Source organism: Centroberyx affinis, unplaced genomic scaffold, assembly GCF_046629955.1.
Source record: "Centroberyx affinis isolate AG114_WGS23_722 - 3 ecotype Tasmania unplaced genomic scaffold, CSIRO-AGI_Caff_v1 ptg000025l_1, whole genome shotgun sequence".
Lineage (NCBI taxonomy): Eukaryota > Metazoa > Chordata > Actinopteri > Beryciformes > Berycidae > Centroberyx > Centroberyx affinis.
In genome coordinates, this window is record NW_027278739.1 from 102,298 (window position 1) to 117,744 (window position 15,447).

General features: G+C 41.1%; 1 protein-coding gene across 2 annotated transcripts; it reads left to right on the top strand.

Annotated features, from left to right (window-relative positions):
- Positions 1-49: 49 nt before the first annotated feature.
- zfand6 (zinc finger, AN1-type domain 6) lies at positions 50-15,076 on the top strand. Of its 2 annotated transcripts, none has more exons than XM_071515106.1 (6): positions 50-250; positions 5,036-5,193; positions 6,428-6,545; positions 12,199-12,284; positions 13,763-13,867; positions 14,205-15,076. In XM_071515106.1, exons 2-6 carry the CDS (start codon positions 5,043-5,045, stop codon positions 14,351-14,353), a joined length of 609 nt encoding a protein of 202 aa, XP_071371207.1. In that variant the 5' UTR covers positions 50-250; positions 5,036-5,042; the 3' UTR covers positions 14,354-15,076. The 2 variants fall into 2 exon arrangements, with proteins under 2 accessions (XP_071371207.1, XP_071371199.1); XM_071515098.1 differs by lacking the exon at positions 50-250 and adding an exon at positions 1,265-1,343.
- Positions 15,077-15,447: the final 371 nt, after the last annotated feature.

Here is a 15,447-nt window from a genome sequence, read left to right on the forward strand (position 1 = left end):
ACCACTCTATAAACGAGGCTCAAGACGCTGGTCCTCCACTGGGTGGTCTTCCAACAGCGCGTCGGTATGGTTGCTATGGTATTTAGGACGCTTCTGCAAGTGTCCATAGGACCAGTAGGCCCAGTTTGGCGTAGTGTTGAGTAGGGGTGGTGAAATGTTTTTCTTCAAGTAAACCAGATAGAGACGTTGGACAGCCGCCAGATAATTTTGAGACGCCAACGACTTTGAAGCGGGCGGCCGAAAGAAACGGGTAAGGTCGGATAAGCCTTTCAGCTCAACTATGAGAGCTAGAGCTACAAGTGCGTTTATCCCAACATGGAGAGAACGGTACGCCAAACTCCATTCAAGAATCCGGCAGTTTAATGTGACATTGCTTATCAGCGAAGTACACACTTCAAGAACATCGCCTGAGACCTTTAACACATTGCTAGGGGTCACTTGAAATGTGGCATATATTTCATTCACCAAGCAGTACGTATTTCGATAATATTACAACTTTTAGAATTGGTTTTCCTGATATTCCCACGACCTTCCCTCGTCGAAATACGCCGTGGAGGGCGGCAGCTACCATGTGTGGACAATTCTAAAAATTGCAATTTTATTGAAATTAAACGCTACTTGGTGGATTATATTTATGCCGAACTCACCGATGGAGCAAGTAATGCATAAAAAATGTCTTAAGACTTGACGTACAAGGTGTGCATGCATGTCGAAAAGCAATTGGCGACATTAAATCGCCGGATTTTTTAATGGAGTTCGTCATGCGTTCTCTCCATACAACAGAATTACATGTTTCTACAAGTATGCAGAGTTGGTGAACACGACGTCAGGTGCTAGTTTCACTTTGATAATTAGACTGTTGCACTGGGTCTTGCTAGAATGTTATCCTGATCATTTCGCGCTAACAATCGTTGATGTTTGGGAAAACTAACTAGTTTCTCCTCAGTTTTCCTCAAGGCTACTGTTCGGATTCAAGTGAAACTCCTCGCTCACTTTGTTTACATTGTTTCTGTCTGTAAGAGAATGTATACACATAGAAGTGATGCTCACAATTTAATGATGTCAATCCAGTATTTTGCAATATTTGTCAGGACTTGTTTTCATCTGTCAGTTAGGACTTTCCCCCTTCCCCCAACCAGCTGTTTACTAAAGACAATAACAAATGATTGACGTGCCGCCCAGCCAATGAGTACACGAGTATGGGCGTGGCTTGTGCAGCAGCTAGCCAATGGCGGCAGGCTGTTTGTTATTGCATTGTGGATCTATGCATATGATGTCGGATGTTATCTGTGTTGAAACGAAGAATAAGAGGAGCAGAGAGGGGATTTGGGACAATTATTGAGGTTGGTCGAATACAAAGTTTCATTATAAGAAATTGGAAACCTTTTTAGACGTTTTACCCACTGAAAGGCAAGGTTATCCGTCGCTTATGTGTCGAGCTTGTGTGGTATATTGATGCTTTTATCAGAACAAAAGGGGGCTGTTGAAGCAGGAAATGAAAGGATCACTATGTTGTTGCCTGGGTATTTCATTGTAGAATATCTTGAAATGCACTTCAATCTGCTCCAACTTCAGTTTGTTGATGCTAGTACGCTGTATCCTCATTGGGGTGTACATTTGGGCAAAGTTTAGGTCGCAGATATTCTTTTTAAGGTTATGCAGAATATGTCTATGATTAGGTTGAAAATCTCTGTTGGTAAGGTGGGTATTCCCCTGAGTTTTAATTGGCTGGATCTTACAGTTGGTGTCTCGTCTAACTTGTACTTGAAATCTATATGCTTAAGTTAGCAATGCCAAACTATCCTGCGTCTTTTGACTTGTTTAGCAGTGCAACAAAGTAAGTTTTTTTTTTTTTTTTCATTTAAAGATAAGATATCACCTATTATGGGAAATCTGGTTGCCAACAGCTTAACATTTAATTCTGCCAGACTTCACTGTTAGAGAAACATTTGACCTGTAGTAGCTGTTTAGCTACGAGCTAGTCTGGTGTGTTAATGTTCACCCTGTTTTGAATACAAGGAGGCCAGGTCAGTAGGTCACTGGCAGCCATGTGGTTACTCAGGTGTGGGTCATAGTTCAAGAATAGTGTCTTACAAATCCAGTTCTGTGGTTTTTATTGGGGCCTGCCGCCATGCAAACTCAGATGTCCTTGTCATTGTCATTACACTAGACCGATTCTGAGTTCAGCGCTATGCACTGAAACAGACTAAATAAAACATCCACTATGTAACAGTGGCATTCCACTGATGCCAAACTTGATAGTTTCAGTTCCAGGTAGGTAGGCGGAATGCTTGTTTTCAAGTAATTTCCCAGCAGCCTTGAGATTGGGTGTATTCCAGTTCAGTCCAGCTGGACGATGAAAAGCCATCTCTAGCACCCTGCCCTTGATTTGCTAAGGTTTAATGTGTCATTATGGGAGGACTAGATAGACTGTTGCTGAGCCTCACACATGGTGTACAGGTCAGGAATTCATTGGTAATCAAGTACTCAGTATCCTAATACATAGCTTGTGGGTGTGCTTCATCGGTAGGAGAGGCAGGGAGAGGGTATAGTTCAACAGCAGTGAATTTGAGAAAGGCAGAATACAACAATATCAAGCCTCAGATAGAGAGCAGGCCAAAACATGGGCTGCTTTTACAACAGCTTTCAATGTCCCTCCACTTATTGTATGCCACTTCTGAGCTATAGCCTGCTTTCTTGTCTCTATGTGTGATTTCAACTAGGCCCTCCCCCAGATTAGAGATATTCCAGATTAACACTGGATTAGGCTCTCTCTGTTAATGTGGAAGATGTATCCCAGAATATAGTCCCTCTTCTTCACCACCAGTGGGATAGCGCAACTCACAGGCACTGGAACTGGAACCGGTATGAAACAGGAGTCAAAGTGAACCCAAATTCTTGGTGCCCCAAAGCTATCTCCTTACTCCACAGTTCCCAGTAGAGACACTATAGGGAATCCAACAGAAGCCTGTGCTATAGCTGGGTGGACCAGCACTCCATTAGGTTCTCATGGAGAAAATGGCAGTAAAAGCAGCACCAGATGTCCTGCAGAGCAAATGTACTGTTACATCACCACACACCAGCATTATAATCGTAGGAGGCTCAGCAATATGCCACATTAGCAGCCTCACATTTTGTCTTTGACTGCTTTGGTTGTGATATCTACATGGTTACCACTACATAGGGCTAGGCAGATATCGTTGGTGATATATGAGGTCGTTATTGACCTTTTATTAAAAATCTGATATCAACCAGTCAGGGTCGTCCACCTATGATTGGATGGATATGATGCAGTCTGATTGATTAATAATTGATCAATAATACACCGGTTGTCTGTAGGAAGCCATTAACCTGAATTGATTCTGATGATGATGATGCCATTTTGATCTGATTCCACGCAAGTATGAATGCATACATTTTATTGTTTTTATTTTTAACCTGGGTTTCAGTGGAGAGTTTTAGTGTCCTATGGTTTCAGTTCTGTTTCAGAGGCTTTTCCACCCTGACAAAAATACAATTATGGGGGAGATACAGAATACTTGTTGTTTTTCTTTATTTGGTATTAAAATGAACTAATTTAAAGACATCAAATGTTGGCACAAAATATTAAAAAAAATATCAGTATCAGCTAGAGCTGCAACGATTAATCAATTAATCGATTAGTTGTCAACTATTAAATTAATCACCAAGTATTTTGATAATCGATTAATCAGTTTGAGTAATTGTTTAAGAAAAATAAGTCAAAATTCTCTGATTCCAGCTTTTTAAATGTGAATATTTTCTGGTTTCTTTACTCCTCTATGACAGTAAACTGAATATCTTTGGGTTGTGGACAAAACAAGACATTTGAGGACGTCATCTTGGGCTTTGGGAAACACTGATCGACATTTTTCACCATTTTCTGACATTTTATAGACCAAACAACTAATCGATTAATCGAGAAAATAATCGACAGATTTATTGACAATGAAAATAATCGTTAGTTGCAGCCCTAGTATCAGCCATTCAGCAATTGGTTGAACCCTACTACATGATAACAGAGGGAAGACCTGTTCTAGGTTAACTTGTTATATGAACCTTGCAGGGTCGAGTTCTGTGACACTCTGCCCCTTTACTGACTAACCCTCCTGTCTCAAGCTGATGTCAGTATGTTAGGATGAAACAGAGTAGGCCAGGGTGCATCAGCTGATCTTCATGTTTCTCTTGCGTTTTTTAAATGTCTTACGAGGGCAGGCTGGCTCAGAGAAGCGGAAGTGAGAAAGGCCACAGACACTGCTAAACTAGTGCATGACCAAACACCAAGACATATGACATCTGTTGTAATACTTTCTGTGTTTTTTTGGCATAAAACCTCACAGGCTGTAGTTGGATGTCCTGTGCACAGCAGTACTCTTCTCAGGTGTTGGTTAGAGCAGGAAAAATAGTCCATGCAACAGCTGATGTGTTCTACCACACACTGTTTCATATTTACATATCTTTAGTGTATTTAAAACAGCAACAAGAGAATCCATTGTAGCCAACACAAATTTTGCCATCAGGCTTCATCAGGTTTACTCATCAACAGTCAATAAGTAATGGGTATTTAAACAGACAGTGTTTGACAAGGGTGATGTGACTCTGCAAGCGCAAATATACACATTACAGCATTTACAACACAATCTTAAAGGCATTACTAAAACATTTTATTCAGTATATCAGCACTGGCTGTTACAGAATCAAAATCATACAGGCTGTTCAGAAACTTTTAAAAATAAACATGAAATCTGTTGAACAGAAAGATTAATATTACGCATTAAAGGGGTAATAAGATTTTTATTGCTACATAGCACAAAATTACCATAATCTATCTGTGGGGGGTTGATAGGGTTGTTATTACCTGTAGATATAAGGAGTTAATGATGCTACACATGTACACTAGGCCTGTTGCTATGTAATTTAATTTCATAAATCGTTGCTTCCACCTTCATCAAGCCTGTCTTAACTAGTCTCGTGATGTAGATATTGACCTGTCCACCTGACACTTTGTCTTCCACAGGAGGGATATGGCCCAAGAGACCAACCAGAGCCAGGCTCCTCTGCTCTGTACAACCGGCTGTGGTTTCTATGGCAGCCCCAGGAATAACGGCATGTGTTCGGTGTGCTACAAAGATTTCCTCCAGAGACAAAACAGCAATGGACGTGTTAGTCCGCCAGGTGGGAATTAAAAGCACACAGAATATCTACTGTGACATTATTCACAATGCTGACTTGTCTCGAATATCTGCACACTGAGATGTTTTCTGTATACTGTATTTATGGCCTTCTATATCATCTGTATTGGTGAAGAAAAGTCTTGCACTGCAATAATTAAAGGATAAGTTTGCCGATCTGGACCCTTATTGTCTCTTACATACCTGTAGTACTTGGACCCACAGAGAATATTGGCTCCAGAGTCAGCTGTCGGTTGTCGAGCTCCGTTGCTAGGCCTCAACAATGAGTCCAAATGGGGTTTCTCAAAATATCTCCAAAAAAGCCATTTGTAGGCTCCACAGGGGAGCTGAGAGTAAACATGACACACTTCCTCCATTACACACACTTTCTCTAATCAGGAAATCACAGAACAATTTATCTCTGCTGCAGCACAGGCTGTTGTGGGGTGAAAGTGCGTTACTGGCGGCATGATCTAGTTTTGCGGACGCAATGTTGCAGCAACAAATAGTAATAGGATACAACAGAGAGAAATATAATATATTAAAATGAAGAGTATTTAAACAACACAATTACAATTGTGTTATGTGTAAATTACAGTTACAACAACAGAACATGTTAAGTAGAACTAAAACAGTGAAAAGTATGAGATATATGAATAACAGCAGGGTGAAAAATAGCAGCAGTGGAAAATACTCAAGCAGAGAAATGAATGAAACGTATGTAAGATATGTAAATGTACAAAAATATTAAATTTGCAGTGTGAATATACATGCAAAATTATACAAATATCGAGATATATGCAATATATAACAAATTAGAAAAAAAAATATGAGTAACAACAAATATGTGAATATACAGCATATATACAGGATGTGTAAACGTGAATTGTATTTGCTGAACAGATCCACAGAAGGCCATTCATATGTACAAGTATCTAGTTGTGCAGGCTTGCTTGGTACAATACTATTCACCTTATCAACATATTCATATTTACAGGTGTAGATAACTTATGTACAGAACATGCAGATTTGGGTATGTGCATCAATGGCTGTCCACCTTATCAAAAACTCATGTGCAGAAAAAGTGACAATGTGCAGTGTTTTCATGATCAGGACGTACTTATGACCGGATGTTGCATCCATACAGAAATGTGTCCAGAAAAAAAAGGGAGAGGATTGTAAACAGGTGAGTGAATAAGTGAATACAAGGTTGAAAGGTGCTTTTGTTGTGATTTCAGGTCTGTCCTCTACAGACAGCAGTATTGGAGAGTCGCTCCTAGCACAGTGCTCCGACACTACTACTGTATCTGTACCAGCAGCCATATCCCATACAGACACAGCATCTGGACACACCAGGTACTACAGCTTTACCATCTCTCCAATTTCAAATGCAGTTTCTGAAAGTTTTTGGGCTCACCTGCCAAGGGCTGCTAAACTAAAAATGCAAAGAATAGTTTTTACCAGCCCAAATAATTCATGTACATTCGTCATCCTATCTGTTTTCATTGCTATTTCATGTACCGAATCAGGTACTAACCCTGTGAAGCATTCAATAAAGAGACGATATTCGATATCAAATATCGCCCTGCCCGCTTAAATTACTTAAAAGTTCTAGCCTAGCCTAGAAATTTTACACAATTTAGGAGAAGTAAACTAAAATACTAATACAGGACAGTATTACGATATTAAATTTTGTTTATCTCCCAAGATTGTTTACATGTTGGTATTAATCTTCAACTAACATTAGTCTGGTTAACCATCCAGGCAGCAGAGAAAGAGAAGTTTAGATGCTACTGCTTTGTATAGAGCAGCTAACAAGCAGCCAGTCAGAGCCTTTGTTTTGCCTTGATTTGATTTGCTCATGGTCAGAGAGCGTGTGCGGTGGTCAGTGGGGACAAAGTCCGAGAACAGGCAAAGACCAAAGACCCAAGGCATTCAAATGTTATTGTCTCAAAAGGTTACCAGATAGTGTGGTAGGTGACCCTTACTGATTTATCCACCAGAGACAAATCTTACCTGCATTTTACCTGCATGCGGGTTCATTTCAGACACTGGTTGAATGCACACATTGACTTCTTGATATGGGGAAACCTTACAATGATTGTTTTGTTCCTTAGCCAAATGCCACCTTCAGAAATGTGCCAGATTACAGTGTAATTATCTGAGGAACTTGCATCATGCCCTTCCTCTTTTTTTTACCAGAGAACACTGTGTGTATTATATCTTTGTGGTGTGATGTCATATGGCCTGAAGCCTGTATGTGTGTGACATGTAGTTAACTCTATTGTATTTCAGAGGCAAGCAGGGATAATAGCCACAATGAGAGTAAGACAGTCTTTAGAGCCATAATGAGTCCCTCCTGGCCAGGCCATGTCTTCTTTGCCTTTTTAAAAACTATTAATGAATTTAATTTATGGTTGTTGCCATAAATGTTGGGTTCAGATTTGATGCGGAGGCTATACAGTATATAGTATCGTGTACTACCAAGGATCAATCCCAACAATGCAAATTTGATGAGCAAGACGTTTTTGTTTGTTTTTATTTGGGGTCACTGGGGAGAATATGATTGAGATTCATCCCATTTCAGGAATTGCAGTTCGGCACGCCCTACGAACCAAACAATTGCAGCCTACGTCTTGCAAAAGTTGAAAACTCCGACTTCCATCTGACATGACTTTGGCTAAGCGCGGCATGTTGTTGTGTGTTACCTCAGCCAGTTCGCTCTAGCCTCAGGCCTGGTTCAAACAGCCCTGCTGCCACTTGACTCGCACGCATCCCAGTACACGCCTGTTCCACGTCCAGACCAGAAGTGTATTTCTATGCGCCATGCGGCCGCCTCCCTGACTAACAACACACTACACGGAGGAGAAATACCCTGTGAAAATAGGCTGTGTTGTGCTCCAACAGCCGAGGCAACAAGATCCCAAGCCTCATTGTCTTTGTAGAAACAATGTTGACGTCTCACTGTACTTTTCCACTTAAGGGATTAACTTTATATCATCAATCGTCCAATCTTTGGGCAAGCCTATGTGACATACGTCTCTCTCTCTCTCTCTCTCTCTCTCTCTCTCTCTCTCTCTCTCTCTCTCTCTCTCTCTCTCTCTCTCTCTCTCTCTCTCTCTCTCTCTCTCTCTCTCTCTCTCTCTCAATAGTAACATAAATAATAAACTATTAATAAATATATTTTCTTATTTATTTTTGTGACAGTTCAAAAACAGACCCAATTTTCAAAAGGCAAGTGATAATTCAAAACCACATAGCTAGATAATTCGTGTTGAGTGTTTTTATAAACACGTGTTTGTGTGCCTTATTTTGGTCATAAAGAATTATGGCACATGAGCCACTGTCACTGCAAAGTGATCTTTTGCGTACATTTTTTTTCTGCTGTACCAAAAAACATACAGAACTGTAACTCCAAAACCGAGGTACACACCGAACTGTTAGTTCAGATCCAAACTTAGAAAAAGCCTCTTCATCAATCAGCTCTGTGAAAAAAACGACCCCAGTCCTAGAGGATCGGGTGGCCTTTTTTTAAATAACCTTTATTGCAACAATTCCATCTCTAAAACCCGATATGAATGAAAACATTGCATTCAAATGAATGAGACATGAGACAAGTAATAAAAAGAACTGTACGGGTGGAAACTATTGAATCAACAGATGGTAAGAAGGGCTGTTCACTGGGCCACAGTGTTTAGAGATTAACAGAACCCCTTTGTTTTCCATGATGATTTATTATCAGAGATATATTTAATCTATCAGAGATACAATAAAAGTTTATAGCGTTTCCAGGGCTTCTATTAAATAGCAGGTAGCTTACATTAGTTGACTTTAGCTATCAATAATGACTGAAATATACTGTTGCATGTTAACTGTGCTGAAATGATTCCCGAGACTGATTGATGCAGTAGATTGCACCCATATTCCATCACTGCAGCCCTGGGGAACATGAGGCAGACTTTGTGAATAGAAAATCTTTTCACAGCCTCAATGCGACGACACAATACTGTATCAATGAAAAGTATGCCCACTGTGCCTTAATGACAGCCATTTATTTTTGCATTTACAATGCCTGCAATTTTACTGCAGTAATCCCCTCCAGCCTTGGCAGCAGCGTTACTTTTCAGTTACAATGTTTTTGTATTGCTTATATTTATACATTATAATAGTTAGTTCTTCTTGAGAGAAGAACACAAATGTTAGTAATCCGTGTCTTTCCCCTACCCACTTTTACAGTCTACTTAACGTGTTGAAATTGTCGGCAGCATATGTTTACATAATCCCACAGTTATTCATAGTCTATTGCTTTTATGTTTGATTATTTTCTACTAGTTTCATTGCATCTTTTTATATTGTAGTTGTGTGCTTATATGCTATTTCCTTTTCCCTGCCTAGAGAACATGGGAGCCAACCTCATTTCAAGAGGCGGCCCCTGTCAGATGAGAGGAGACTGCATCCCAACATTGTGAGTCATATTTGGACTCTGTTTGGGAGAGCGAAGGTGGATCTGTTTGCCATGAGGCAAAATGCACAGTGTCTGCTGTGGTTCTCGCTGATGCCCCAGGACCGGAGGGGTGGACACACTCACTAATGCGCCATGGCCAACAAGGCTGCTATATTCTTTCCCTCCCCTCTGTTGCATCCCTCTTTTTCTGAAGAGAGGAGAAGCTGACAGTCAGTCTGGTAGCCCTGGACCGCACGACAGCCCGGTTGTACGCGGAGGTGACTCAACTGCTGGCAACGTCGCCATGGGCAGTTCCTCAGTACTGGGGAGCACTGTTACAGCGAACAGAGCAATAGGTGTGATGCCCAATCTGGGCCAACCTCTCAAGGTTTGTCTCCTGAAAGGGACAGATTGATGCGTGTAGGGTTGTCTGCAGACGCTGTGCAGACTATCCAGGGCGCACAGGCACAATCCTTTATCCACCATTTTATGCTATAAACCAAAATGGTTGGGTTTCCAAAAGTTGGAGAAAGGGATGTTGATCCACTGAATTGTTTAGTTGGTCTATACTCCCTTTTCTCCAGCACCTGCTGGAGAAGGGGCACATTCTACACTTAAAGTGTATGTATCGGCAATCTCCTCTTGTCATGAAGGTTTTGGAGAGAGGTCGGTTTTCGGCCACCCTCTCCTAAAGCATTTTCTGCAGGAGGCTAGGAGAAAACGTCCAGTGATACATTCTGCCACCCTCCATTGGGAATTGCCTTTGGTTCTCGAAGCATTCTCTAATGAGCCTTTTGAGCCTGTTAGGCAAATTGCCCTTAAATTTTTGTCAATCAAGATGGCGCTAGAGCTTGTGTTGACTTCAGCTAAGAGTGAGTGATTTGTGCACACTATCCATCCACCCTTGTTGTTTACTGGTGAAAATGGATTTGGGTGATGCCACACTTAAAACCGCTCCTTTATGCCAAAGAACATGAAAAGTTCAGTTGGATGCATTCTATCCTCCTCCGCATGCTGGAGATATCGAGGAGAGATTGCATTGCTTATGCCCAGTGCACGCGTTGGCATGCTCTGGAGCGCATGGCTACGCTGAGATGCACACAACAGCTGTTTGTGTGCTATGGAGAAAGAGTAGCCGGCAATCCCCTGTCTAAACAGAGACTCGCTCACTGGCTTTGCGATGGCATTTCACAAGCTTATGTATTAGCGCGTAGAGACCCCCCGGTGGCTAATTCTGGGACACAGGACCTGTGATTAGAAGGACTTATGGTGATGGAGTGTTAAAATGCTGGAGCATTAGTAAGACTAATCACTAGGTTGGTTATGCTTGGAAACTTGTGTTAAAAGAGTGAGGGGCAATGCATTACTGTGTAAGAGAGGGACAGATCATAATGGGTATGCTTGATTGCACAGTTTGGTTACAGTGAATCAGGCCTGGGATGCGGTGTGTTGTCGCCATGTTGGCAGCCCTCTAACGTGTCACCCTGCTGCTCCAGGAGTTGCTGAAGACATGGTGGATGCAGAGTGTAGGTACGCTCACCTTATATAGGGCTGTGTAGTCTCATCCTGATTGGCTGAGAACATGCATTCAAATTTCAGTGTGCTGAGGCAGCTAGATGAGTGGTTAAGCCAACAGAGCCCCATTAGAGGGCTCCGACTGTGATCATGTGATCATATATGAAAAATGCAGCAAATCGCCTCCTCTAGATTTTTCGGTTCCCCTCTGTCATTTGGCTTGAATTCAAAATGTACCCAGATGGACGAAGTCGTGTGGGGCTTTGCAATTACATAAATTTTCTTTGCGATCTGTTGTTCACTAGTCCAACTGCAGTTATAAGATCAGACAAATTATATGTTATTTGGTGTTGGTACACACGCTCTCGTTAATAACATTTCATCTCTTGCCGCAGTAGTGAAACAATGGAAGACAGTTATACACTTGGGTTTATTTATTTAAGAAACAAGAAAAAATAAACCCAAACTATGACACAGTTTATTTCATACAGTCACGACCACCCGATTATACGATCATCATCACAGCCCTATTGTGAACCTGTTCTAGTTGGCTTACATCTATCTGCAACTGGGCTGCAGGGTGGTGTGGTGATTTTGGAGACCGTCCTTCAGCAGGAACGCCCAGGTTCAAGCCGCCGTAATATCAAGCATCCACCCTGCTGAAGTGTCCTTGAGCAAGACTGAATCCCTACCAGCTCCAGGGGTGATGCTGTAATTATCACATCCCCATGACAAAAGACTGAATTGAAGACATCCTCACTTAAGCTCATAATTCAGCATGTGTTGAGTGGAATCTCCAGCCTCTGAATGATAATTTACACTGAGTATACAAATGATCAGAGCCACCCACCTAATGTTGAGTTGTGTAATGTCTCAATTGTTTTCAGCCTTGTCCTTGAATCTCCTCCCCTACATCTACACCTCCCCATCATGACTGAAGTTGATTTGATAGGTTCTTTATTGAAAAGAACGGATGATCCTATTATTTTGTACACTCACTGAATATTTTTCCTCATACAAATGAATTCATTCTTTTTCTGTGTTTTTCAGTGGTGTAACAACAGCCTCAGCGACCTCTTCTACAGATGAGAGAACCTCAGGAGGGAAGGCCAGCCTGAAAGCTGATGATTTACAAAGTACGATTTGATTCTCCTGCACCTCCTCCTTGTTTCTCTCTGTCTGTTGCTGTGCTGCCTCTGGTCCTGTAAATGAGAGGGGGGATGGAAATGAGGCTATAGAAGACACACTGACATGTAAACACTCCTTGATGCCAACAAGGAAGAGTCAGTATTAGGGTTCAATCAAATTATGGGTTTTTGAAGGCAGATCGTAACGCCAATATTTTTGGATTGAAGCTGCAGATAGCTGATATTTTGTGCCAATATTCAATATCTTCAAATTCAACCATTTTCAATTCCAAAATATTAGAAGTATTCTGTGTTTTCCCCAGGATTGTAATCTTGTCAGGGTGGAAAAGCCTCTGAAACAGCATTTAGACCATCATGGGACACTAAAACTCTCCGGAGAGCCAGACTAATGAAATTGTTCTAGCTGGGTTAGCAGCTCCTTAAGGCAGGATGAGGCAGGTTTCATGTCAGGTTTTGCAGACTGTAAAATCCTCCCACACCACACTGGATTGATTTCTCTGGTCAGACATCTGATAAAAAATAATCAAAACATGGCTACATTCCATGCAGCTAGAATCAGCTGGTCAAAGACAGGATCTGGCAGGATTCCTTCTTCCTTGAGTATATACAAAACAGGTACATGTGGAAAAACAGACACTCAAAAGTTCAGTTTTGTTGTTAAAATCAACTTGGAAACGCCTCAGAACCTGAAAACTGTCCAAGTACACCATTCACCCTATTCTGTCTCTAGAACACCAAGATCATATTTCAAAATAAGAGTGATCCACGGACCAAACATGCAAATCCTGATATGCAAGACTGTAATGCTGTACCATGCAAGACTATTTATTGGATTTGTTTGGTCAGGGTATTACTCTTGTTATAAAATTTGGTCATCCAAAGGGTCGCAAAGAATAGTGTTTGTGCAGTAGGGAATGGACAATGAACAATGAATTCAAGCTTTTGAGTGTCTGGTTTTCACATATCTCTGTCTTGTATACACTCATGAAAGAAAGCATCGCATAACAACCTGAGAGGAGAGAGACCTTACAGAAAATGCAGATGAATTGCAGTGACATCTTGTGGCCGTTTGAGCTAGGGCCTCCTGTGTTTATGGGTCCATCTGTCCCTTTGGTTCATGTGTCTCAGTCAGAGCTGAAGCAGTAGACAGTGGGCAGGAAGGTCAGAGCTCAGCAGCAGCTAGCTCAGGGACAGTTTCTGCCAGCCAGAGCACAATGCTAAGGAGACGTCCCTCTGTGGAAGAGTGCTCACATAAAGGCAAGAGGAAGAGGGAGGGCACTGGTGAAAGTATAAATGGAGAGAGAGGTGAGTGACTGGCTGCCAACAAATAACCTAGAGTCCAGCTAACTATTTGGTCTGGGAATGGAAAGTCATCATGTTGTTCTCTGATGGTTGCATTCAAGTGAATCCCTTTCCTTTTTTTTGTCTGGTGTGAGTACTAAAGTGTCACTGCTGTGTTCCTCCAGCATCAGTATCTGAAGACTCGGTCCAGGCCTCTGTGGAGACCGAGGAGAAACCCAAAGCCAAGAAAAACCGCTGCTTCACCTGCCGCAAGAAAGTTGGCCTCACAGGTACAATTTAGTCCACAAAGAGTCTTGAATGCAAACATAAGCCCAGTTACACATGAAGCATTTAAAGATCCAGTGCAGTGATGCAGTCAGGAAAAGCGTGTTGTTACCTCGAGTTAGTGTCGCTTATCTCTGAGTTTGTGACTTAAAACACTTTGATACTACTCTTTTCTTCAACATTAAATTACAAGTACATTGAAATGTTTTTTGATTCCAGTTGAAGACAAAGATTGTAGGACAGAGTGAGAATAATAGTGCCATCCACTGCAAGCCAATATTTTTTTTTCTCTGACAAACAAATAATCCATTTCACTTCAACACTCGCCCCTTCACGTTGCAGGCTTCGACTGCAGATGCGGGAATGTGTTCTGCAGCATGCACCGATACTCAGACATTCACAGCTGCACCTTCAACTACAAAGCGGACGCTGCGGAGAAGATCAGGAAAGAGAATCCCGTCATTGTGGGAGAGAAGATCCAGAAGATCTAAGAGCGTTCGGGGTGGATCTCACCAGAAGCCTACAACTTAAGATCAACCATGTTTGTTTCCAGTCTCTTCCTCATCAACCAACCTGTCTACTCTCTGATCATTAAATCCTGCATGCCACTCAAGACTCATCTCTGGACTTTTTTATTTTTTATTTCATTGATTCCTTTGCGATCCTCTTCTTATTTTTATTTTTTTTAAACTCTGAATGTTTTGGTTTGTGAATTCTTCAGTAGGCGAAAAACAAAATAATCAAGCCCTATTAATAATCAAAAGTTGTAAAAACAATTATGTTGGGGCTACTTGAAGGGCTGTGCTTTTCTTGCTAATCTAAAATGAATACTGAATACTTTGAATACTTTGTACTATATGTAGCCTTGTTTAATAACCGAATGTATTGGAAAAACACCAGACTTTGTTTTTACATCATCAATAGGAAAACAGCATCTTGCATACACGTGCTTGTTTGCTTCCTCACCTTTTTGTATAATTCAGTCAACTAATGTGTGTGATCTTCCATAGAGAATTTTGTGTGTATGTCTGTGTCTATCATGAGTGACTAAGAATAGCTCGTATGCACGTTGTTGCCGGTTGTGAGTTTTATGTATGAGAATATAGTTCATTTATGGATGCACAAAAGAATGACCAGGATTTATCGTGCTGTATTTATGTTTGTTTATTCACTGTTTTGACTTTGATCTGAATTAAAATTAATTTTTCCTCTTATTTAAGATTGTGGTACTATTTGAGCTACGTAAACTTATTGAGGATTATGTAATGATTGTAATGGCCATACTGTGAAGCTACAGAAACTAGCAAAGAGAAAACACATGGGGCATCCACTGACTGAACACTAAACTATGGCAAACTCCCCACATCTAATATATTTACCACCAAAGCATCTAAACCCAGTTATATCCACTAAATTAATGGGGAGCAACGACTGATGAGATGTTATTTGGTTAATATGATAAATTATTAGATATAAGTCACCACACTTAGATGGCTTAGAGGGAACGATGGTCCTGAAAAACCGCCCTGGTGGGACTTTTTTAGATCTGGCTTCCAAACAGATTTCTGGCAATATTTTCTTGATC

Coding starts and splice junctions, on each gene's coding strand:
- zfand6 (XM_071515106.1), top strand. CDS start 5,043: ATGGCCCAAGAGACCAACCAGAGCCAGGCTCCTCTGCTCTGTACAACC. Junction 6,546..12,198: donor ACAGCATCTGGACACACCAG/GTACTACAGCTT, acceptor TGTGTTTTTCAG/TGGTGTAACAACAGCCTCAG. Junction 12,285..13,762: donor GAAAGCTGATGATTTACAAA/GTACGATTTGAT, acceptor GTGTTCCTCCAG/CATCAGTATCTGAAGACTCG.